Here is a 25,327-nt window from a genome sequence, read left to right on the forward strand (position 1 = left end):
GACTCCAACACATCTATTGGGTTGTGGCATAGCAGTAGATGGAGCGTTTGACTGAAAGAACGTTGACAGGGCAGGTGTGAAAGCGACCATAAAAGAAAGGAACATAGCCAAAATGAGAGCGAGGCAGACCGAAGCAAGACTTGAAACGGGCAGAAGACCAGACATGTAGGCTTTACGGTGTGTGTGTGTGTGTGTGTGTGTGTGTGTGTGTAAAAGAGATCCCCTTAGGCCAGACAACTAAAGAACGTTTTAAAGATGACAGAGCTCCGTGAACAGGAAGGGAAAGGTGCCGAGTGCAGGGAGTGGGAGAACATGCAGGTGGATGCAGTATGTGCACGCCAATGGTAAGGACTGCGTGTGTTTGCATGTGTATACAAAGGCTCGCACTCCTTTGAACTGTCAGAATATTTGCTCAAAGGGCTTTGCAGTAAAAGAGCGCACATAAAGCTTGACTTGATACCACTGGACACAACATATTTAAAATGACAATAGACAGAGGGAGCAAAAACAGACATTCCATTACAAAGCGGAAGAAAAGAGAGAGAGTGAGAGAGAGAGAGAGAGAGAGCGAGTGGGAGAGAGAGAGCATGAGAGTGACTATGTGAAGAACAGCTCTGAAAGAGGTTTTGTGGGGCCATAACAAAGGCCCCTCAGAAAACACAGTGACATAGGAATGTTAATTAATTAATGAGAAACTTTTGAGCCTCCGGAGAATGGTAGAGAAAGAAAGACAACGATGGAGTGGCACAGACATGGGTTGGAGGTCTAGAAAAACTTGTACAAACTTTTTATTCATTTATTTTTTTACTTTTACTATTGTGTGGAACACTTCGTCTATGTTTGTGTCTTACTTTCTTAGCGAATTTGGTGGGAGAATTGTACAAAGCTTCTTCAACATAGCTTTGCATGTGTGCATTTGCATGCTATACACACACATACAGTTGTAGTAAAGGTGTCACCTTTAACATTTCTGTCCCAATCGAATTTTCCTGCATCACACAAACAAAAGCATATTGATTATGCAACTTCCTGTGCATTAGATGACATTTGAAGCTAATTTTAGTGCAGTTTCGAACACAGCAACACATATGTTGCAACATTGAAGGAAAAGCTTAATTATTTCAGTTATCTAAGTCTACACATCCAGTGCCAGGTTTTTGTCATGTCAAAAAAATGACATTAAGATAAATCATTTCATCACTCCCAAACACAGTGGGTGGGGTAGTGTGTTAGGTTGATTTTTTTTGGCTACAATTCCCAAAGGTATGTTTGGTGCAAATAACATTGCTCATAACCAAAGGAATATCAGACCCACAGCAAAGCATAGTGGGAGCAGTATCATGATACGAGAGGCATTTTGTCTTCAGCTACAACTGGGGCCTTAGACAGCGTGAAGGGAATTATGGACAGAGCTGAGCATTTTATAAAAAAATTTGCGGTCCGTTTATCGCTTTTCGCCTTTAGCCGGGGTATCCTTCCGCCGTCCGTTTATCCGCCATTTTGTCCGACTGGACCAAATAGTAATCGCCTATACACTAGTACGACTATCATTTTGAACGGGCTTCCGTTAGCGTTTCTGACTAAAAATAAATGAATAAATAAACCTTCGGCAACCTACCACTAACTACTATGTTTTTCAAGGCAATGTAACTCATGAACTGTTTAAGCTAGGAACATACGGTAATTCCAACGCATTCTGAAAGCAGAGAAGTGGAGCTTTGCATCGATACCACGTGATTTAATGTGTGAAAAGTGCTATATAACTAAAATTGAATTTGATTTGGAGAAAAGTCTACTAAAACATCTTGAATGTATTTGAGGTTAATCGGAGGCACTTTAAAAAGTGACAGGTGTGTGCTGACTCCATTTAACATGATTGGTTAGTTTTGAAGTCAGCTACCAGTTGTTAGAGGGTGTGCACACTTTCACAACCACATTAACTCTATTGTTTATTTTTACTTCCTCACTGAAAGTTTTTTTTCAGTGACTTGTACAGATTACAGGCCACTTTAATGATGGAAAAAGTTTTGAGATGATTTATTTTTTTATATCATAAAAAAAACTAGCATTTGTTTGCAGACTGTGTATTTTTTTTTTAATATCCACTGAACAGTACAAGTGCTTTTTAATAAGCTACACAATATTTTCTGTGCGTGTTTGGACACATGCTGTCATATGAGTGGTCTCTCTGTGCGCCAAGACCCCAACAATCCAGCAGCAGAAACCCGAGTAGGTGTGACTTTCGAGACCCCACATTCTGATCTTTCTACTGACGGAGGGACGCTGAAGTGTCAGAATTGCAATTTCCTCCAGTCACACTCCGATCCTTTTCATCTAACTTTGACACAACAGCCAAAACACACTGCCCTGCCTCCATTCCTCTCTTTCCAAACTTTTCTCATTTTCCTTTCCAGCTATAAATGCTCTCTCACTTCCATTCATAAGGTCCCCTCTTGTCTCACTGTATGGTCCCCTGCCCCCACCTCTTGCCTGTCCCTTACCCAAACAGTCATTCTCTTCACATTGAGCCTCGAAGCAAATAAAACAAGGCAAAGCAAGGGAGAAAGAGAGGGGAGAGTTTAGGACTCAGGGGCCCCTCCCACCTCCGAGAGATGCTCCAGCCCATCCCTAAATTACGAGCCAATGAGAGGAGCTCATTCGGCACTCACGCGCTCCTTCTACAATAGGTAAGGAGTGGGTGGCAGAACGAGCGAGATATATTTACAAGGGAGAAAAGGGGAGACGGTGTGCATTTGTTTTGGGGGAGATAAATGATGAGAAACTAGAGGGCATATGGGAAGGAAATAAAGTTGCAACTAAAAGAGAGGATAGACGAGATGAAGAGGTTATGACAGCAGCAAGTGCAGAGCTCCTGAAGAAACAAGTTTGTCTCAATCTTTGATTAGAGCCATCATTTGATAAAAAACAAAACAAAACAGAGGAAGTACAGACCGTTTATTTTCCCCATCATCTGCAACAGCAGACAGACCAGAAGAGAGTCAGCACATCGTAGGGTCATTACAGGTGTAGAGGCAGACAGGTGGACGGTCCGACATGCTACCCGTTCTTCTTCTTCTTCTTTGCGTGCTCGACGGAGTAGGAGCGTCCACACCTGGAGTCTGGGCTTATGACCGGATGCAGGACGGGCAAGGAGCAGCAGCCGCGCTGTGCCCATCGCCATGCCAGTGTGAACAAGACAACATCTTCATCGTGGTGGACTGCTCCGAGTCGGGACTATCGTCCGTGCCAACCGACATCAGCCCTCTCACCACTTACCTGTGAGTAACAGAAGCTAGTAAAGAATGCACTGGGCCCTTCTACTCTATTCCTGCCTCCACTTTTCATCGCCAGGTCTGTTATCAGCCGAGGCCGAATGGCTTCATTTTTTTCATGCAGGCAACACCAGGCTGCATGTGTGACCAGGGACAGCGACATTAGCAGATTGTTGATCAAAAAGTCGAGTGTGTTTGTGCTGAGCGCTCAGAAAGAATGAATGGAGCACGTCTTTCAGTGTCAGGTTTCTGAGCACCAACTGGGACCAGTTGAGGCAAGGTGTGTGTTATGGTTAACATCCCGTGCTTTCACATGATATTATGCAGCGCACAAACGTATGATTACTGTGTATCTAATTCGGGCAGTACTAGATAGGGATGGCTAGATGTAAATATGTTTGACGTTTAATTAGTGCTTTGATGTTGACTAGGAATGCGCTGCTATCGCTGAAAAAAAAAAAAATGCTGTTCATCATTTATTCTATTTTGTTTCGTCAAGCGATGCACGGAATAAAATGATCTGAATCCAGATTGAGATTTTTTAAGCAGACTACATATCTACTTTAAAAATGTATCTGGATAGAGATGATTTTATTTTGTGCAACAACTTGACAAAATAAAATTGAGTAAATTCAACCGTTTTTTTCAGTGTATGTTTTCATGAATACAATACGGTGTCTTTCTGTTTTGGTTGAGAGATTAATGACTCGTTAAGCAAATTTGCATAAATTTTCCCCAAAAATGCGTGTTGGAAAGGTCTGACATGAGAATCAATGTGAATGTTAACAGCAAAGTAGACTGAAAACCGTTTTTGTTGAATGTACTCAATTTTATTTCATCAAGTGGCTGCAAAAAAATAAAATCATCTGGATCCAGATACATTTTTTAAGTCGATTTATAGTCTACTTAAAAAAATGTATCTGGATCCAGATGATTTATTCAGTGCAACCACTTGACGAAAAAAAAATGGTTACATTTTTTCAGTAGATTTATAGTCTACTTAAAAAATGTACCTGGATCCAGATGATTTTATTTCATGCATCCACTTGATGAAATAAATAAAGTTCAGTAAATTCAAGACACCATTTTTTTTTCAGTGTAGACATTTCCCACCAGGAGTGTCAAAGTGAGAGCAGAGACAATATACAGAATGTGAAAGACTTTCTTCCACAGCTGCCAGAACTTCCAAATTGCTTTTCTACACAGGCCTCCGAGGACAGATTAGATGCGTGTCTTGATAACTGATATCGAGGTGACTGAAGTAAAATCCAGGAAACTGTGATGGAGCAGTTACTCACACGGGGATGTGCAAGTTTTACAGTGGTGGGGGAGCTGGAATTCCAACGGCTGAGGAAAGATCAAAAGTTGATGTCATGAAAAAGGCAGGACACAATGGATAACTCTGCGTGAATGATGCCTGAGTCCACATCTGCGATGGTTGCATCCAATTTCCACATTTCTTATGTTCACTGGGAACCCGCAGGGTCACATCTCCCCAGGAATCGCTCAGTCAGGCACACCCACAAGCGATGACCTGAGACTCCTTCTGTGCACTACTCTTTCCTCCCCGGCCTTGTAACCGCACACAAGCACATGCGCGGCTACAAAGATACACCCATGAGCGCAGCGCATTCGCTACAAACACGAGTGTAATTGTTCATTTCCCCTCATTACCTAACACTGGAACCGGACCAATTAGTGAGTTTGAGGGGTGATTTAGAACAAGATAAATAAACCCTGCGACCAACCGCACACGCCCACACGCAGTCACAACAACATACGCTTACTACAGGAGCTGCACAGTAAAACCTGAAGATGACAGTGGGAGCATGCCGCAACACTAAGTGACGATACCACGCAGGAGATTCACAGATTGCCATTTCGCTTTAGTGATAAACATCAAACCGCACAAGCAAAACATGCTCTTCTCCACGCAAACGCACACACATGCTCGCTCGGCGCAGAAAAGTACAGTTTCTCATTTTGCCCTGACCTATGCAAGATTACAAGAGTGACAAAAGTGAGCTCCGGCTAACTGCCCGCGGAGGTCGGATCAGCCTCCCGGCACGGAGTGCGGGTTTGCGGGTCACATGGCTTTTGCTTGGGAACAGGCCACATTACAAACCTGATCCACATGATGTTGTGAAATTGTATGACATCATCCAGCCATGTCATCAGAGAGCGCTTCAAAGTGTGCCCAAATATACGCGCCGCAGGCCAATCAGGCTACGAATCCCTCGTCCTATTCCCCGGTGTTTATTTGCACACTTGGCCGAGCTCTCGGTAAACAGGTAAATGCACGATTTAATTGTAATCAGTCCAGTATCCTATTATGCAGGTAGATTCTTTCAATGGCGCAGTTTGCAAATTTTCACATTTTGAGGCCTGAGATTTCTGACGAAATTCGTTTCTGGGGGCGATGTATGAAATGAGCTGTCATGCGAGACGCGGAGACGTTCTTTGATGTTAGATGAGAGCTTCAGGGTGTGCGCCTATACTTGCGTGTGCTCTAATGTGGGTTAGGCATTAGAAGACATTGTGCACAGGACGCACGTCACGCATTGGCTTTATGCAGACATCAAAAGGAAATAAGATGAGGTTCGGGGGGGGGGTGATCTTGAGATGTGTCTAAGGTTTGTCCACAGAAAATCGAATGTTTTCCTGATGAAGTGCATTTGTAACTACGTCGGCGGTTGTCTGCGACTGGAATTGAGCAGTGATTAGGTGATGTTTTTTTTTTTTTTTTTTTTTCGCTGATGGTGAATTTCTAATGGAAACTGCAGTTAGTACAGTACCAGACAGATGAAAACCGTAGTGTGTGTATGTGTGTGAGGACATGCAAGTGTATGTGAAGACCACCCAGGCTGCTGAGGGAATTATGTTTTCCAGCCAGATGAAATGAAGCAGGACTATAAAATGAACAGGAGGATGAAGAGGAAAAACCTGAGCAGAGGAGAGGTGAAAATGAGAGTATGACTACAGCTCCCAACGAATCCCAAAAAGAGTGTGCACACACACACACTTAATACACACACACACGCACACACACCCACACATAACATCCTCCCTCTGTGTTGTGGCAGTAAATGAAACTGTCGTGTGCGTGTCATTTCGCTATTATCTTGATGGAATGATTCCTATCATGAGTGACCGGGGTCACGCTGTAAACATCATGTCTGAGACAGGCTGAAAAAAAAAGAGAGAGAGAGAAAGAGAGAGAGAGAAATACGGTGAATAGGGGTGAATTGTTTGAGGTAGATGACTTGAAAACCAAAAGAATTGCCGAAAACAAACAAAAAAGAAGAAAGAGCAGTCTTTGTGTGGGTCTTTTTGGAAACTGTCAGCAGAGGGACCTCAGTCTCACTATCAGCCCCAACATCAGTATCCCTGGCTCCAGACAACTGCCTATAGGAGCCTCCATCCTCATTCACAAGCCTCCTTTGCGCTCGCCCAAATGACGCCTTTACCGCCGTCATTTACAAGATCTATGGCTGGATTTTAGAAGCGCTTGAACACTCTAAAAACAGTTGGGTTCAAAATAACACCATTTTGGGTAAAAAATGGACCGGTCCACTACTTGGGTCAATTTGACCCAACTTCATGAAAATGGGTAGTTTTGTGCAAAATAACCCCCAAATATGGTCTGTTTTGTACAAAATAACACAAGACGGTGGGTCAAAATGACCCAATTAGTGGATCGTTCCATTTTTGACCCAAAATTGTGTTATTTTTAACCCAACTGTTTTTAGAGTGAAGCAATTGTAGTTTTGCTGTTTTCCACTGTGAAAATGCATAAACTCTACAGTCAAAAGGCACAGCAATTTTAACGCCGGGCACAAAGGTTACATTGACAGCAACGTCTACGATCAGATATACGGAAAGGATAATGCACCTCTGATTTCAAAGAAAGACAGACAGGGAACCAAATGCCATCACAAAGAAGGGGAAACAATGTTATCTTTCCCTGTTATTTCTTTTGTTTCTTCCTTCCTGTAAAAGCAGAAGAATCTGCCCAACGTGTCTCCTCTATATTCCCGCAAAGAACATGACAACCACTTCCGCCGGATAGAAAATTGATATTTGTGCCTGAGGGGTGTTAGAAAGGAGTGGGCAGTTAGTGTTCCGGCTTGTGGTTTCCTGACATCAACCTGGGAAGCTCTTAAATGTCTCCCAGGGACAGACGGCAGGTAGCCGAACAATGGACACAATAACATTTCTCTAGGGGAGATGTAAGTAGAGACCAGACAGTAGCCACAGTGTACTCTGTGGCAAAAAAAAAAAGATCTCAATCGCAACATGGCATCTTGAAGGGGAACTTGAGTGAGGATGTGGCTCACAGGTCAGTTATGCGAGCTGATTGTGTATCATTGATTTCTACATTCAAAAACAACATCACATTTGTACATACAGCACAGATGTACTAATACATAGATACACTTTTGCACTGATTTGGTTCTCTCCAAGAACGCAATTATAACTTTAAAGGCATTATTACACAGTCACCCTTATGTATTGTACGGAATCTTTTTTCGATAACCAGCAGTAACTGTTTCAAAACAGTTGGCATCGTAAAGTATAATTGGACCACCAACGCTTTCTTGACTTTGGTCTCATGCTACAGAGATACTAGGTGGACAGAAGTGTACCCACTGACTGACTCCTTGTATGTTTAGAGGCGCAGTAGCGTGACACATGTATGATATGGGGGCTTGGAATGTGCTGCCTGTGACGTGAGGATGAGGGGTGCCTCTGACTGAGAGAATTCAGAAGGCCTACATGGCCCAGATTCCAATTCTGCCCCTTTGCCGGCCTGGGAATTCATGGGAATGTTTGCGCGTGTGAGTGCTTGCATGGATCTGTAGTTCTCACTTTTCCACCACAAAGATGCCATTGTGTTCTCCAGCAATGCAATAAATGTTCCGAACTGTCCTTAGCTGTATACATGGGTATATAACAACTACACCTGTATGATGTACAACTGCCAATTATAACTCTAGATGGTATTTGGGTTGGATAGCACATCAAATGGATTTTACGGCCATTTTAAAACCAGTATCCAATAAAGAAAAAACATTTCCTAAAATAGACAGGGGGTAAACTATAACCACAATCTGGCGCTCCTACAGTTCCCCAAATTGTTTAGCTTACTTCATGCACAAGATTTAGATAGCCACCATTCTCAGGAAACAAAATTGATGGAACACAGCTCCCACAAACCACACCAACCACGTATACTGTAGTGATCAAGGGATTTCTTATACTGTATACACTATCTTTGGAACGGAACTTTTGTCACGTTTCAATTTATGGAAACGACTATGCACGGAAATGGACATCAAGTGAAGGATGGGCTGTACAAAGAAAGGTTGAGGAGACGCTTACTAATGAGGTAAAATGATTCAACTAATTCCAAGAGTAAACATTGGAGGCCAAGTTTGAATAATATAGAAGCAATTATACAATGGTCAGATCACAGTGGCAACACTTTGGACCACATGTGTGTTTTCCATCAGCCGGGAATTGTGCCACTGTGATGAGATTCACATGCCAAAGAAGGAGCAAGAAAAAATAAAATTGGTGCTCTTAACATGCATGGCACAGGGCCAAACTAAATGTCTTCCAAATGACAGCGGCTACGTCTTCATTAGTATGGGGTAAGCTTTCCTTTAATTCTAGATGTTATCTGCGGTCACTGTTACAAACTCTTTATGGAGCAGAGGAGCGGATCAGTGAGGGCAGCGTTAAAGTAGCATTGAATCAAAAGTGGATTTCAAACTAGAACCGGCGCCCTCCGGTATCTGCCATTCAACCAAATGAAGCCATAAAGCCCAACGCCAACACACACACAATCGGTTTTCATTACAAAAACTGCCCCTAGAATCTGCGTCATATGTGCAGGACAAAAACACCCATCAGAGATAATCTTCCGGGATCATTGCATAAGTAGCAAACTCGTACGCGTTGGATCATATCATTTTTGAAGGCGAAACATAATCTGAAGTATTAGTTAATCAGCTTCCTGAGGCACAACTTTGATTTACAAAGGCACAAAAGAGAGAGGAATGGCATACACAATATGTCAAGTAAAGACCATGAAAATGTTAATGAACTATGAAGACTCTTTTTGCCGACCCACAACAGCTGCCTGTCAGTCCTGTCCACATGTCAGAGTCAGTTGTATGTCATGTAGCTCACACTCTTCCAACACTTCCTGTTCCATTACTGAAGTGCTTGACCTTTCACCCCTCTCCCCTCTGTCTTATGTGTGGGAGGACAAGAAGCGGACATAAAAGTGTGTATGTGCCCTGTGAGCACTAGACCAGTCTATGAAGACTTCCCACAAAGCATGAGCGGGTTTCCCATGACATGACCCCAGACTCAACATCCACTTTCTCCACCCGGACATCCGGCTGTCACTCTCCCCGAAACTACAATCTCCCCTTTCTGCCTTATCTCTTCTTTTCTCTTCCTCCCTATCTGTTTCCTGTGCTCTTTTGTATCCAAGGCGTCCCTGTGGACATTCGTGTCCAGGTGAAAGACTTCCTCACCCTCTCCTCTGCTCTTTGTGGCTCATGAATGAGCGACGGAAGAGAATAAGAGAAGGCCTGATAAAGAGAGTTGCTTGTGACACAATGGGGCAACGTACCCCTCCCAGGAAGTCGAAAAGAGAAAGAAAACAGGAGAAAGAAAACATCTTTAGAGGAAGGAGAAAGCGAAAGACAGCATTGTAGCCTCCTTCTTGCACTCTTTGTGTATGGCTGCACATGCACGTGCTCGTGCAAACTGGTGTGACCGCCAGAGGAACTGAAAGCCAAAGTAGTTGGTATATTTAAAAAAAAAAAAATGTAAAAAGCAAACAGACAGACCTCACCCTCACACACAAAGCATTTAGGCCCCATTGATGGCAACACACTAGTATTGACTAGCAGTCGCATTAACGTGGGATCAAAGATCCTCTTTCATTGTGGCTTTGACTGTGTTAAAGAGGTAAGCAGAGAGGATCTGACTGTCTGAATGCGACGGAAGACCTTACTGTCATGGTGACAGTCAGAGACAGCCAAGGTGTGGCTCAAAGCACTGCAAATACAGAACTTTAGCCCCGCAGGCAGGAATCTGGTTGTTGCCTACAAACAGACTTCTATCTGGCCAACGTTCCTTGCAGATAAGCTGCCTTAAAGGGAACAAATCTTACGGGCATTATTAGTTGTTTGTTGGATGAGAGGGGTAATGGGTTTGCTGGGGTGTTACGAAATAAAGGAGATGAAGACCTGAAGGGATGGCTTTTGTAACTGTATTAGGTTATATTGTGAAAGCGTGAGCCATGAACAAAAAGATACATCCAAAGCATGCATAAGTGCCAATAGCATTGCCAGTTGCATGTCAAATAAAAGTAATGTTTACTATTTTAAATTTTACTGAACTATGTACGGTATTTTGTTGAGATGTTGCTTTTAATTCATAGACATGCAAGCGAGAGGTCAGCGTTGGTGGTTTTTGTATTATTTAAAGCGGAAGTCGGTCCAAACATATTTTTTAAGAATATGCTATGCAGTCCCACTAGTTGAAACACAGCATTCTGATTAATATTGTGTTTTTGGAAAATGACTTAAGCAACAAAATCCACCTGTTTTTAGTCATCTCAGGGGGCGGCCATTTTGTCACTTATGTCGATTGAAAATGACATCATGCAACCTCAAGGCTCAGATACCGACCTATCATAGCTCAGCTTCAGAAAACAGGTGAGCCGTGATTGGTCATTACCTGAGCCCCGAGGGTGAGTGATTTTCAGTTGACAGAAGTGACAAAATGGCCGCACCCCGAGATAGCTAAAACGGCTGGATGTTGCTGTTTAACTCATATTTCATATTAATCATATTGCCTTGTTTCAACTAGTGGGCCTGCATTGAACATATTCTTGAAAAAATGATGGGGTGACTTCCACTTTAACTTCCACATCGGTAGTGCTGATCAGACAAGCATGTTTCCACCAACCAGTGACAATATCTGTAGCAGTTTATCAACCCTGTGATCATAAATTCAAGTCCTTACAAACTGGCATCCCGATTGACGATTGCCTCTTTTAATTGTAGCACATACACTTGTTTGCTTATCAGTTTAGATCGAAGGCAACAGAAAATCAATGATGTGGCCATGATGACTTGATATTGTCCCCAAAGCACTTACTAAGATCTCAAAATTAAATCATTTGGACCTCATCCTGAAGATGCATCCTGTGATATAATCTGCTCAATTTATTTTTTGCTTGGCTTTCAAGACAAATTGGTAATTATCATCATTTGTCAATTTATTTTCAGAAATATTTTCATGCATTTGACCACATTTATATCTAAATCGTCCAGTTTTATACTTTGAGACAATGGACCCTGTTTTCATGCCCAGCGCAAGTCTAGCACAAAGCGCAGTTTAACTGTGTACATGGGTGGAGTTTTCTTTGCGAGACGAGCGCAGATAGAAGAGGGCGTTTGCGCCGTTGTGGGAGGGAACGCAGACGGCTCCCAGCCAATCAAAGCGGCTCCTAGCTCCTCGCTCTGGGCCAGCTTTGTCTGCCTGAAACCTTTCACGGACAATGCTAGGCAAACACCTGCGTGCTGATCCCATCTGAGAGTGCATCCAGTACCCACCAGGGTGGTCTGTCATGCACCCTACAAAATTCCAGGGTGGCTCCTGATTGTAGTGCTGGTGGATGTAGTTCAGGTTGAACTTCAGAGCATGTCTGTGGTTGGGCTTCATACAATGTAGCCAGTTGTTTTGTTGCGCTAAATCATTGCACTTGTCAAGGAAGGCCACCAGCTTGTAATTGTCCACAATGAAGCTTATGGGCACATTCACACCCGCACACAGAGGTGCCTTTGATCACAGGGTTGATAACATACTTCAGTGGTGCTGCTGACGGCAAAAGAGAAATATGATAAATCACACAATTGTAACAACCAGTCTATGTAACGTCACGCTCCGGCTGAAATTTGAAGCAGAGATGGGAAGAAAGGGTGCTAGAATGGCGTAAGATAAAGGGATAGAGGGCCCAGGGGGATGAATGGAAATTTCACCCTTAAAGGGACACTTGGATGAGCTTAACATTGGCACTTATATAATAGGTTTGTATGTAAAAATAACATCAGTACTAAAATGCCCACCTCAAAAGACTCTGTAGTGATTTAAGGGTTTTTTCTGTAATTAGGTTTATGACAAATTTCCCCGCCCCTTTTTGGGGCGTGGCTTATGTTATATTTTCAGTCTCAGCGGTCTACATCATGGGAGGGAGGCAAGGTGGTAATCTTGCTCGCTATGTCAGGTCTGTTGTCTAAAACGGCGACCGATCGCCACCAAAATGCAAATGCACATTACTACTCTTGTCCTCTTCAAACTGTGAAAGTATAAAAGTGTTCTGCACAATAGTTTGGATTTATTGACATAAAACATGATCTCATCATGATCACCTCCACAAAATCAAAAATACCGTGGCGATCGCTTCTCCACTCACACAGGCTGAAGCGGACAAGAGCATGAATGCGCACACAAACCCCGACTGGTTTATATTTTGGACATTTAGTGACGCTAAACTCGTGTCAACTCTCGGGAGGCAGAGGGCGACTGGCAGTGGGCAAGCAATCAAGCAAGCATGGATCTTTATCTCCCCCCCCTCCCCCCCTCCCTAGCTAACAGTAGGATAACAGTAGCAACAACTAGCTTCAGCCCGTTAAAACAAAAGGCGTTAGCACAACAACATTAGCTCTTTACTCTCCGTGCAGCGTGTGGAGGTGACCATGAGCCTGTGTCTTCATGTCACGGGGTCGCGTGTGGTGTCCGACACCGCTTGCAGCCGCCATCATCGCCGTGAGTGAAGCGGCTTGAGAGTGAGCTAAGACCTCATCGCACAAGCGTCATTGTTCAGCAAACAAAAAGTTCCACCGAGGAGGCTGACTACACAGCGGAGTGTGGCCGCATTGGAACGTACCGTTTCGGCTGTTACGCTCCACGGCGTTGTCGGTCGAAAAACTGTGGCCATTCCTCATCTAAATAAATGTGCACTTCTACTCATTCCCACTTCAGTTTCTGTAAATATCCTGACTGGTGTTAAATGCCTCACTCGTCCTAACCGGCATCAGCATAGAAGCAGTGGTTTTTTTTGTTTTGTTTGTTTTTTGTTTGTTTTTTTGAGCAAAGAAGCAGTTTGCGCCCGTCCCATCCTAAATCTATATAGCTCATGCTCTCTTCCACATTTCCTCATTCTCATAAATCAGCCACAGAGAGGTTAATCCTTTTGATATGTTGTAGTGGTCATTAGTAAGGGTGTCCACATAAATTCTGGTGCCAATTGATCACCGTTTTTGGATGTTATAAGCAATGAAAGTACAATGATTTCCAATGGAGAGTTTGGAATCGGTTCCTCCAGTGACTCCGACCGAACAAGGATAGAACGATAGGGGGCGCGGCCATTCTCCTCATTAACAAGAGGCGTTATTCATGGAGTCACTTATTTCCTAATTTTTCCCAAATTTATTGATAAAATAGAAAATGACAACTCTTTCCATTTTCCTGATAAAAAAATATATAAAATGAACTTGTTAGTGAAAACATGGCCATCCCGGCCCCACCGTCCCTTTAAGGCAAACACCTTGCCACCCTATAAATCATTTCATAAATTCTTCAAATATCCAGAGCCTTTCTGACCACTTGAACATGTACACGCGAACACACGTACACACAGACCGAACAATACTGTATATCAGATGACACTGTTTATCGGAACATCAGAACAGATGGACTGCATCACGTGTCCTCTTTTACTGTGCTATTGGCCTCCGCCGTTACTTAAACAGGGAGACATAAGATGACAGCTTTTCCCAGTCGTTCAACAGTTTGTGACGGGATGAGAAAGTGTCTCCTTGTCTTTAGAGCATCATTCAACATTAGGCAGAGATCTGAGGGGCTGATATTTCCTGTGGGCCTCTGCAGAGTGAGAGATCTATTAACTACAGGAATAAATTGACCTTTTATGATTATTTACGGTATTTGCATAAATCCATTATATGTGCCAGCACTAGAGTAGTCATATTAATATTGTGTTCTTGGAATAAGAAACGAAAGGATTCATCAATGTAAGGCGGCCGTTATGTTTAGAGAAAAAGCCTTGCCCAAAAAGATCCACAAAAAGAAAATCAAGTTGGCTTACAACCCGGTAAGTACATTTCCAGGTAGATGATGATGTTATGATTACGGTTTATTATGCCATTTTGGAACATGTAATGAAACTGAATGTGTATCTTGGTCGGTGATGAATATTGCCTAAAAATGGCAGCCCCCATGAGTGCAATGTCTTAAATGTATTTTTTTTTTTAGAATAAATAACTTGTAGATTTAAAGTAAGCAGCCGCTAATAAAGAAGATATGCACATACAGAATATAACAAAAAGATTTGACAACTTGTGTTGAAACACACACAAGACCCACATAGCAATATTTTCCCACGTTGTGCTAGGGGCGGCACGGTGGTCGACTGGTTAGCACGTCCGCCTCACAGTTCGGAGGTCGTGGGTTCGACCCCGGCCCCGGCCTCCCTGTGTGGAGTTTTCATGTTCTCCCCGTGACTGCGTGGGTTTTCTCCGGGTTCTCCAGTTTACTCCCACATTCCAAAAACACCTAGGTGTGATTGTGAGTGCGGATGTTTGTCTCTCTGTGCCCTGCGATTGGCTGGCAACCAATTCGGGGTGTCCCTCGCCTGCTGCCCGAAGACAGCTGGGATAGGCTCCAGCACGCCCCGCGACCCTTGTGAGGATGAGCGGTATAGATAATGGATGGATGGATGTTGTGCTGGAATTTAACCAGCAATTAAACCAACCACACCTGCAGGCGTAGTGGAAAACAATACCGTATGCGTTGTGAAAATGAGTGACAGACATCTCACCACACTGACCCCCGCCACCAACAAACAGCGATAATATTGTCCAAGACACAAGATGCTGACACACATGCGCAGCACATACAACGAGTCTAGAATCCAATAACACGGGAATAGGGAAACCTCCGTTCTAGATGCAAAACTCCCAAATACACTGCAACGGCTGCAAAATACTTAAGCTCTTGCTTTCTCATTTTCTGTTGCGGCCGTTTACTCGCGCTGAAAATATCTGCACGTCACAGCGCCAGTCCAGTCGACACAATGCACATGTGGTAGTCATCAATCATAATTATCATGGTTTAAAAAAGCCACAGCTGTTATTTGATTTTAAAAACAAGCCATAGCACAGCGCCTTCCAACGATACGTCAAGTTGTCAGCAGAGGCCTTGGCCTGCAGAGGAGAAATGTCTCTGTGTCTCTCTCCGGCTTCCCAGCGAGCTCGTTGGAGAGCAGAACAAACCGAGCCACACTCAACCTTTCCCCATGACTCACCGTTGTGTCTTTATCTTAAAACATTTTCCCCATTGCAGCTTGTTTATTTTGTCAGAGCAAAGTCGCTGTTATGGACTTTCACGCAATGTTTGTTTATGGCTTCTTTAATCAGGAACAGATAATAGAGGGTTGTCTTCGTCTGATAGGTGCATCCTCAGAGGCTGAGTGAAGTCTATGTATGTTGTGAGTGCGTTGTTTTACTATAACGATACTTTTTGAACGTTTGAATGTTTTAGCAAATATATTACAATCACGTTAGGATTCAGGTGTGTTGGTGTATGATGTGAATGTCTGCATTCTGTGTCATGCATAATACAGGCCAGTCATGTTGTTACTTATTTGTCATCGCCACAGGAACTTTGTTATCACTTATGTTTACCTGCTCTTCAATCAAGAACAAGTTGATTTTGTTGCATTCATTTTCAAATCACTGAATGGAGCTTTACAGAAAAAAAAAAAAAAAAACAGGACAAACATGTAGCATATTACAAGCCTTACATTACCAATGCGTTGTTATTGGAAGGGGAGACCATTCCCATATTACGCTCGTAAAGAAAAAAATGAAATGTAATTTAAAAAAAAAATATTTTCAATTGTTGATAAGACCGACTACAGAGGGGAAGCAACTCTTGTGGCGTGGGTCTATGGCCCTGATGGAGCTCAGCCTCCAGATGGGAGAGATTGAAACAAGACTTCAACTTTTTACCCATGAATTACAATTGAATTTGATCACATTTTTGATACGCCCCATTTCACTTTCAACTGTTTTTATAATCAGTTAGGCTCAGAGCCTGTTGTTGCCATGTGAAAGATGAAACGCACTTCTCATGTAATTTGTAATCCTGTCATTTGCGGAGGCTTGCAGCCCTCCACTATTATTATTAATTTTTTTTTAATCGGCCCATTGCTACCTTTTTATGGCTCATTGCCCCAGCATGTCAATGTGCATTTGTAGTCTGAGCTGTTAACACAAGGCTATGATGCCATTCCAGGATAAACAAACAAGTCGGAGACTCATTAAGACAAGAATGGAACATACCAGTAAGTAACAGCCAAGTTGAGTGTGGTAATGGTAACGTAATTAGTGCAATTGGAAGATGAATGGTCTACTTTGCAGTGTGACACAATGTCATTAGAGAAACAGCTACTTTTCCTCTTAACACTGGCTGAAGACACGTAGGTGTCCTTGACTGACACCTTGAACCCGTCTCAGCTCTATTTTGCACTTAGAACTCTGGGGGGGGGGGCTCATAAGGAAGATGTTAAATGTCAGTGGAGCTATAAAAAGGCTACTTAATTACAAACCTAACACATCCCTCGACAAAAGGACACGCAAAATGTTGCAAGCTCATCATATGGCAAGATGCCCCCCCACGCACCCAACCCCTCAAAAAAAGCGACAGTGCTGAGCTTGGAACAGACTGTTTCACATTAGCCTTATTCTTGACAAGGTGGTATGAAGTTGTCAGAACAGTTAAATATGAATATAGACAGATTTTTTGGGGGGGTTGTTTTTTTTAGCCGCGCAGTGTTTTTTCCACACTCCTCTGGAGCTGAATATAAAGATCACACCAGTGGATCAACGTATTCAAGCCAAGTTTGACTCACTGGACAAACAAACAGCTAGTGTAGTAGCGAGTCAAAGCTCCCAACTTTTGAGGGGCTTCCAGGAGCACAGTTTACACTTGCTCACCAGGTGGTCTGGCTTCACGGACAATGGTTAGTATCATGGACACAAAGAAACACGCATAGTACGCGTCTCGGTCTTGAAGACTCAAGAGAGACTCTGTGGACTCCAAAGGCAAAGAATAGGGGTTGCATGGCGTTTGTCAAAGGGCCCGACGTGACTGAGGCACAAATGTGTTTTCTTCCACGCCTTGACATAGACGTCGCTGTATAATTTCAAACTGTTGCACTGAAGGATCCGAGCATCCCCCTCCTTAACCTCAGTGACCCCAGCTGCGTCAACATTCACCCCCAACAAACGCTGAAATCGGTGAGCCTGTCAAAGATTCAGAGAGGTGGAGAGTGTCTACCTTATAGCACTGAGCAGAAAGGCGGAATGAGACGGCCTCCCGAGGAGGGGGGAAAGCGACGGCGCTAGGTATGAAAGGAGACCGAGGGGTCAGATCAGAGGAAAGTTAGAGTGAGACATCTGGAAAAGAGAAAGAGTCATTGGGAAGAGGAGGAAATTAGCAGCCCAACAAAGATTCACTGGGGAAATGTTCCTACATTTCTCTCTCCTCCTCCTTTAACCTCTACCGAACCTCTGATCCTCTCTGCGATTTACTCCCCACTACGGATGATTGATCACCATTTGAAATACAGCTCCTCAACATATAATTTACACGGCCTGACAATCTTCAAAGACCATTGATAAGGTAGCCTGTGCGTTGACTGATACTTTCATTCTGTTGTTTCTCCTCGCTTTAGGGACCTCAGCATGAATAACATCAGTGAGATCCAGCCAAGAGCCTTCCACCGACTGCACCTGTTAACAGAATTGTGAGTACGGAATCCTTCAGCTCATATTCAGTTAATAGCCTGTGGTCACAACTCATACATGACAAGGAAGTCATAGCCTGAGCGGCTGATCTATGCTTCCCTCAGTGACAGCAACTGATGATTCTGGCCTGCCTCTCATCTCTCCTACTGAGAAACTGCCTGAAGCAAAACCAAGTGGGCCCTGAAATGACTGCTCAAGGGAACCTGATATTCACCTAGAGTGAATATTTTGTGCTTATAGCGTGAAGCAGGTTCTGTGCGCACGGCAAACATCCCATGCTGCCTTTCTGCCTTGCCAGCTGCACAGCACGCGTGCACGCAGGTTTTAGTTGAGGCAAAAACAGCTGCACCAGCGCCATTAGAAATGTTTTGCTATAGCTACTGATACATGCATAGTTGTGAATACATTCATTGGAGAGAGTCTACATTTTCCAATTAGTTGAACAATATGACAACATAAGAACTCTTACTGACAAAACAACAACAAACACAATTTGATGAAGTAGCGAACTGTAAATGACATATTTAGTCAAGGAGACTTTTTTTTCTCAAATAAAGTATGTTCAACTAGTGGGCCTGCATAGAACATATCATTAAAAAATATATGCAATACAATACAATACAATTTTATTTATATAGCGCATTACATAACAGCTAGAGCTGTAAAAAAAAGCACTTTACAAACAGTACAATAAATAAAAACAATAAAAGGCTGTGATACACGTATTAATACATATAGATAATAAAAATATAAATAAATAAAGCCAATAAATTAACATAAAACACTATATACAATTGACACCGGAAAAAAGCAGAAAATTTCAGGTCTGATCAAAAGCCAGAGAAAAGAAATGTGTCTTCAAACGGGTTTTGAAGGTGGACAGAGAGAGGTCTTGCCTGACATTCAATGGAAGGTCATTCCAGAGGGAAGGACCAGAGACAGAAAAGGCTTGATCCCCTCTGAGGCTCCGCTTGGTCCTCGGCACCTTGAGCAGCGCCTGGTCCGCAGGCTGCGGGAAGGTGCGTAGGAGTGGAGGAGCTCGGAGAGGTACGCCGGGGCCAGGCCATTTAATGATTTATAAACAAATAGGAGAATCTTAAATTGAACCCTGAAATGAACTGGGAGCCAGTGAAGGGAGGCCAGAATTGGTGTTATGTGCTCGATCTTCCGAGCTCCAGTTAGTAGGCGGGCAGCAGCATTTTGGACCAACTGGAGACGTTCGAGGGAGGACTGGCTGATTCCAAAATAAAGTGCATTACAGTAATCTAGCCCAGATGTAACAAAGGCATGGATGACTGTTTTCAAGTGCTGATGGGAAAGGTGAAAGAAGCTCGACTTTACAACAGCGCTGATTTGCTGGTCCAATTTAAGATCACTGTCCGTTTTAAAACCCAAGTTTGAGACTGTTGGCTTTAGATATGAAGACAGGGGGCCCAGGTCAGCAGGGTGGGGTGGAGCCGAGCCACTGGGACTGAACACCAAAACTTCTGTTTTCTTTTTGTTGAAATTTAGGAAATTCAGTGACATCTAGTCTTTGATGTCCTCTAGGCAGGACAAAAGTGGTCTTAAGGAGAAAGCCTCTTTTTTGCTTAGCGGGATATAGATTTGACAGTCGTCCGCGTAGCAGTGGAAGGTGATTCCGTGTTTTCTAATGATGGAACCCAGGGGCAGCAAATACAATGAGAACAGCAATGGCCCCAGAATTGAACCGCTGTGGAACACCATACGATAGAGGGGCAGAGCGGGACTCAGAGGAACCTAGGCTAACAGAAAAAGTCCTGCCAGCTAAATAGGATCCAAACCACTCTAAAGCGCATCCACTAATGCCCAATTGGTGTTGCAAGCGAGTCAAAAGAATGTGAGAATATGTTTGGGTTGACTTCCGCTCTAAGGACTCAATTACTAGAATCCTATTTCTTGCCATTTGTTGGCAGATAAGGACATTTTTTTGTCATAAAAATGGTAAACAACAGTCTTAGTCGAGGTATGTGGCAGGGCGGAAGAGGGCTTGGATGCGGCGCCACGGATATTGTTTGGCCAAAGCTAACTTTCATTGTGGTTTCACAGCATAAATATTGCTTTCTTCAAATTGCTCGTGTCAAAAATGAGATCATCTGCTTTGTTCTAAGATCCATTATCTTTATAGCGCCTTCACTACTTCCCAGGGGTAAACTGAGACAATCTTGATAGAAGGAAGAAAGATAGCTGGTCTTACAACATTTCTGCAATGAAAGGGTGGGTAATTTGGGTGGTTGGGTTATTTTTTGTAAATAAATGTAATAACCAATTAGGTTATTTCAGAAAAAGCAAGTCAAGCCAATTTTATTTATAATCATCCATTCATCCATTATCCGTACCCCTTATCATCACGGGGGTCTCGGGCGTGCTACAGCCCATCCCAGCTGTCTTCGGGCTGTAGGCGGGGTGCACCCTGAAGTGGTCGCCAGCCAATCGCAGTGCACCAATTCACAACATAAGTTATCGCGTGCTACTTCATGCATTGAGCAGGTCAAAAACCACATTCCTTATTTCAGGTACATAAAAGAACCAAATGAACCCCAGCATGGAAGCTCATGATAAACATATTGTATTGTCAATATATACCTCAAAGAAATATAAGCAAACCTGGACAAGGTGCAAGAGAGCAGCTGACGTGTGTGCATAATATTTGCTCGTAACGCCAGAAGAGGGCAGGACTCGGCATGCTGCGACTGGTAGAGTAATTAATTGTTTGATGGCTTTACATCCTTGCATTCCCACGCTCTCTATACACACACACACCTCCATTCCAACTCATGGTTAAGCACTTTGCTATTATTCACTGATATTGCAAGTCAATGTTACTTCTTGAGATACTTATCCCCCGGTTTGATGTTTTAGACATCCGTTTTGTTGGAGTGCAAATCTTTTCAGCCACGTAAAGCAGTTCCTTCAGGTCCTTATTAAAAGTTGGTTGTATTATGCTGCATTTTATCTCGGGTAATATTGTTCCTTCTTTGGTGTCAGTGTGCATTAGGGTATTTAATGATATTTATGGTGATTTATTAGAAAGTGATTTAAGCATGTCTTTGATCTCTGTGGTTTTAATGTTAGTGTTCGTTGGCCTACAGCAAATTCTACACAATTTTAGGTCTGACTGAACCCACATTCCTCCCATTAGGACATAATTCAGAATTGTTTTATGAAAGGAATGCATGACTTTTTACTTCAAACACCTGCAAGGAACTGACAGTCAAACAGAGCATTAAAGAGCCCGCTGCATGTCTTCAGACTCTTAAGATTGAAGCAGTGCTTAACTTCAGGTAATAAACACGGGGTTCAACAAAACATCAACGTTATCCTATGTCTTCAAGTGTTCTGCCACAATCTAAACATTGAGTCTTTTCGAATATTATCACATTGTCTACACGCAGGGTGTGGTTAAAAGTAGAAATTGCGAAAGGGCCTCAATCGTAAATTCTTCCCACCAAAGAAGATTTTCAAAGAGTGCAAAAGATGACATGTAGCCCTTACATTTGTATTCTTCAAGAGCTATTGGAATTTAGTTTCTTTTTCAACACTCAATCTCAATGACCTTAATCCAGTGTTCACATTTGACAGGAAAAAAAACGCCGAATGAGAGTACAAATGTTAACGCGAGGAGTTAAAATAAAAATACAGCTCTGTGACAGAACAAGAGGAACGTTAGGAGATTGTAATACAGTATTGGCCATCTTGGTCCTCCAGGTGCACACAAAGGGAACTACAGCATTTCGATCCAACTGTGCCAGTGGAGTTTTTACCCCAAAGTTTCCTCTGCTTGTATTTGTTATCACATAAACTTCTCGCTGACAGTTTTCCAAGTCTTAATTTTAACTACAATAATTCCAGACGTTAATGCCAGGTTAGGTGGTTGATCCTGAGACTGGACCTCTTAACATAAGCAGAGATCACATTTCTGTTGATGGATAAAGGGTGTAAAAAAAAAAAAGAAAGTCTTACATGGTTATACAAACCACACTCTTTTATCAGGGTAGCATATCATCCTTTTGGCTGTGCTGCAACATTAGCTTCTAGAAAGAAAAATTGAGGTAATTGGGTGCGATGATACTTATACTTGCGTAATGGCAGGGTGGTTTCATTGGTTAGGCCTACCAGTGTATCCGATATAGTGAAATCACTGTGGTCTCTTTTGCTTAATCTAAGAAACACTTCACTGGGGTGAACCACTCTGAAGTTTTTGAGTTGAGTTTTTATCTGTGCAGCTCAAGGGCCAACAAAAGTCCAAACCATCCTAAAATCAAATTAAAAGAAAAGAAAAAAAAACAGCTGTGGCGATGCTTTGACAAGAGCAAGGCACTTTTCATTAGAATGAGATTGATTTTAAATGATTATGAAAGCCAAAGTGCGGAACATTCACCCATATGCACATACAGTATATACACAGACTGATGTCATGGAAACTCTGTGTCAACAGATCTAAGGCTGTTTTGCTGATGTCGATCAAGACCATCAAAACACATTTTCACTAACCGTCTTTACTTTTTGATATAATAATACATTTAACAAATAAAGTATCCAATGAACGCTCAACTCCACTTTGATACAATTTTGGCACCAGTGTTGCAGCTAATGTGGAAAGGCCGGCTGGCAGAGATACTTGCACATCATACCTATCATGGCTGTTACTGTGTGTTTCCAGAATCTATAAAGGACTTACTCAAACCACCACTCAGCCTCCACTACAGGGGCCGTTCTTAATTCTCCCCGTTGTGCAACCTACTGTATATCTGCAATGCATCTGTATCTGATCCTTGACTTCAGCAGGAAGACGCCTGAGGACTTATATAGAGAAAGACTTAGATCTAGTTTATGGGGCTTCAAGAAGGTCTACAGAAACAATTACTCCGGTAAAAGTGCCTATTGTAATTGTCCCTAATGGCCTTCCTAGCAAAAACCATAAATAAAGCCGAAAAAGGGCTTTACACTCGGTCACTGCACAATGCACAATTAGGAATAAATCGTAAATGTACTGAAAAGCCCGCACTTAAAGGGGAAATCAACCAAAACACATTTTTTTCAAGAATATGTTCCCAGCACTAGTTGAAACACGGCATTCTGATTAATATTGTGCTTGTGGAAAATGAGTTAACCAGCAAAATCCACCAATTTTTAGCCATCTCAGGGGGCGGCCATTTTGTCACTTCTGTCGACTGAAGATGACATCACAACTGTTCAGGGCTCAGGTAACGACCAATTGCGGCTCAGCTTCAGAAAACAGGTCAGCCGTGATTGGTCGTTACCTGAGCCAAGAGCAGTTGTTATGTCATTTTCAGTCGACAGACGTGACGAAATGGCCGTCCCCAGAGATAGCGAAAAATGGGTGGATTAACTCTTATTCCACAAACGCAATATTTATCAGAATGCCTCGTTTCAACTCGTGGGCTTGCATAGAACATATTCTTGAAAAGAATATGTTAGGGTTGTTTGGGGTCAAAATCATGTTGTGCATTCAATCTAACTTTGAGGCTTTTACTGCTCCTTTATCGGCATGACGAAATGGCACCAAAATAGCTTGGAAACAATCCATTTCGTACTCTATAATCTACATGTGAGTGTGTGTCTCTATTTATGTTGATAAACACGCACTTCCAGAGTGTGAGAATTGGCAGGTACATGCGGCTGAGTGGTTCGCCAGCGCAGTTAGTCTGCCTGACAGGAGTTTCAGATGTCAGGGAGAGTTTGCTCACAGCCCTCGTCTGTTACCATCTGTTTGATAGCGGTGATGGTGGTTTGGAAGGGCTGCCAATATTCTATCAGTATGTGATTTGCACCAAGACATAAGGCTGTCTGACTGAAGAGCAAGAGTGTGAGGCGAAGGATGCCAGTGTGTAACATGTAACGTGTGGTTGCGTGTTTAACAAAAGTGGGTGGTCTCAAGCTGTGAAGCGCAAATCTGTGTTTAAACTGTGCTTGCAGCTTCTGACCTTGAGAGTTACACTGCTGGACTCCATGCTATTTATTTGGACATCTTATACACACTCACAAATGACCATTAGGTGCTGTGTTTGATAAACAAGCTGATTGGATTGCTTGTATGAATGTGTGTGGTTTTTCTCCCTTTGTATCCTCAAGGCTCCTTAGAATGAGACCAATTTAAATCAAGGACATGGAAAACAGCACGAGCTGTCACACTACACACGCGCACATAAAAAAAGGATATACCTTGCCGCACACACGTATGTAAACATATGCATAGGAAGACAAGCAAGTATTTCGTTTCAGCCTTTACGAAGCGAAGCAAAGTTTTATTCAAATCAGACAATACTCAACTCATCAGATCTCCCTTTGATTGCTTAAAGTTTCAGCGTGTGCTTGGGGCCAATAGCAAGCACATTGAAAGGAAGTGAATTTATTATTTGCATACTGTCCCAACACTCGCCCCAAAGCGTTGAGATGAAGTCATGGCAGTGCTTGATCCCTTCAGCCAAAAGTACAGAATGAAGCAAAAGGCAACGTTTTTCTTATGAGACTCGTAAACTTTCATGTACTGTATATGCCTGTACTTAATTTTTGTCTCACTTTTCTGATCTCTATTTTGGCCATAGGCGAATCTCTGGGAATCAGCTGAGGTATATTTCAGGCCACGCTCTCCAGGGTCTCCACAACCTTAAAGTTTTGTGAGTAATTTCTTCCTCATTTCCACACCAATTTTATGGCTTCGGTCTTCTTGCCATACTGCTTGGCTGTTTCAATCAAGGTTTTCGGGGAGAGTCGTTCTCTTGACTACTATGCGCAGGTCTGTGCATCATTAAATACCCCATCATGATCTAATTAATTCCTGCATTTTTTGCAACTTACAGACCTTCACAGGTGCACTGCAAGTAGTCACGCCACCCACCATGATTACGAGTGACAGAGAAGCCACCATCCAACTATTTTTTACGCATGCCAGGAATATTACAAGTAGTAAATTAGAAAAACATGCATAGCAGCTATAAAATCATATAGTATAGCCAGAATTGGGAGGGCAAAAGATAATAAAATGTGGCCACATTTTTAGTGGGTGTTAGACAAGGCGAATCTCTGGGAATCAGCTGAGGTATCTGTTAGGACATACTCTCTGGTGTATTCACAACCTTAAAAGTTTGGGGAGTC

The 25,327-nt window shown here is 42.8% G+C and overlaps 1 protein-coding gene across 2 annotated transcripts in view; it reads left to right on the forward strand.

The window, feature by feature from the left end:
- The first annotated feature begins 227 nt into the window (after positions 1-227).
- lgr6 (leucine-rich repeat containing G protein-coupled receptor 6) overlaps positions 228-25,327 on the forward strand; it is a 41,686-nt gene continuing 16,586 nt past the window's right edge. Inside the window, exons 1-4 of one of the 2 annotated variants that reach the window (XM_086047864.1) lie at positions 228-344; positions 3,101-3,278; positions 18,118-18,189; positions 24,778-24,849. In XM_086047864.1, the coding sequence (XP_085903990.1) occupies positions 323-344; positions 3,101-3,278; positions 18,118-18,189; positions 24,778-24,849 (344 nt within the window). In that variant the 5' untranslated portion in view covers positions 228-322. Of the gene's footprint in view, positions 345-2,758; positions 3,279-18,117; positions 18,190-24,777; positions 24,850-25,327 lie in introns of those variants that run through there. The other variant, XM_086047783.1, reaches the window with a different exon arrangement.

This window comes from Filicampus tigris, chromosome 1, assembly GCF_054856515.1.
Source record: "Filicampus tigris isolate MCC_2025a chromosome 1, RoL_Ftig_1.0, whole genome shotgun sequence".
In the NCBI taxonomy this organism is placed as follows: domain Eukaryota; kingdom Metazoa; phylum Chordata; class Actinopteri; order Syngnathiformes; family Syngnathidae; genus Filicampus; species Filicampus tigris.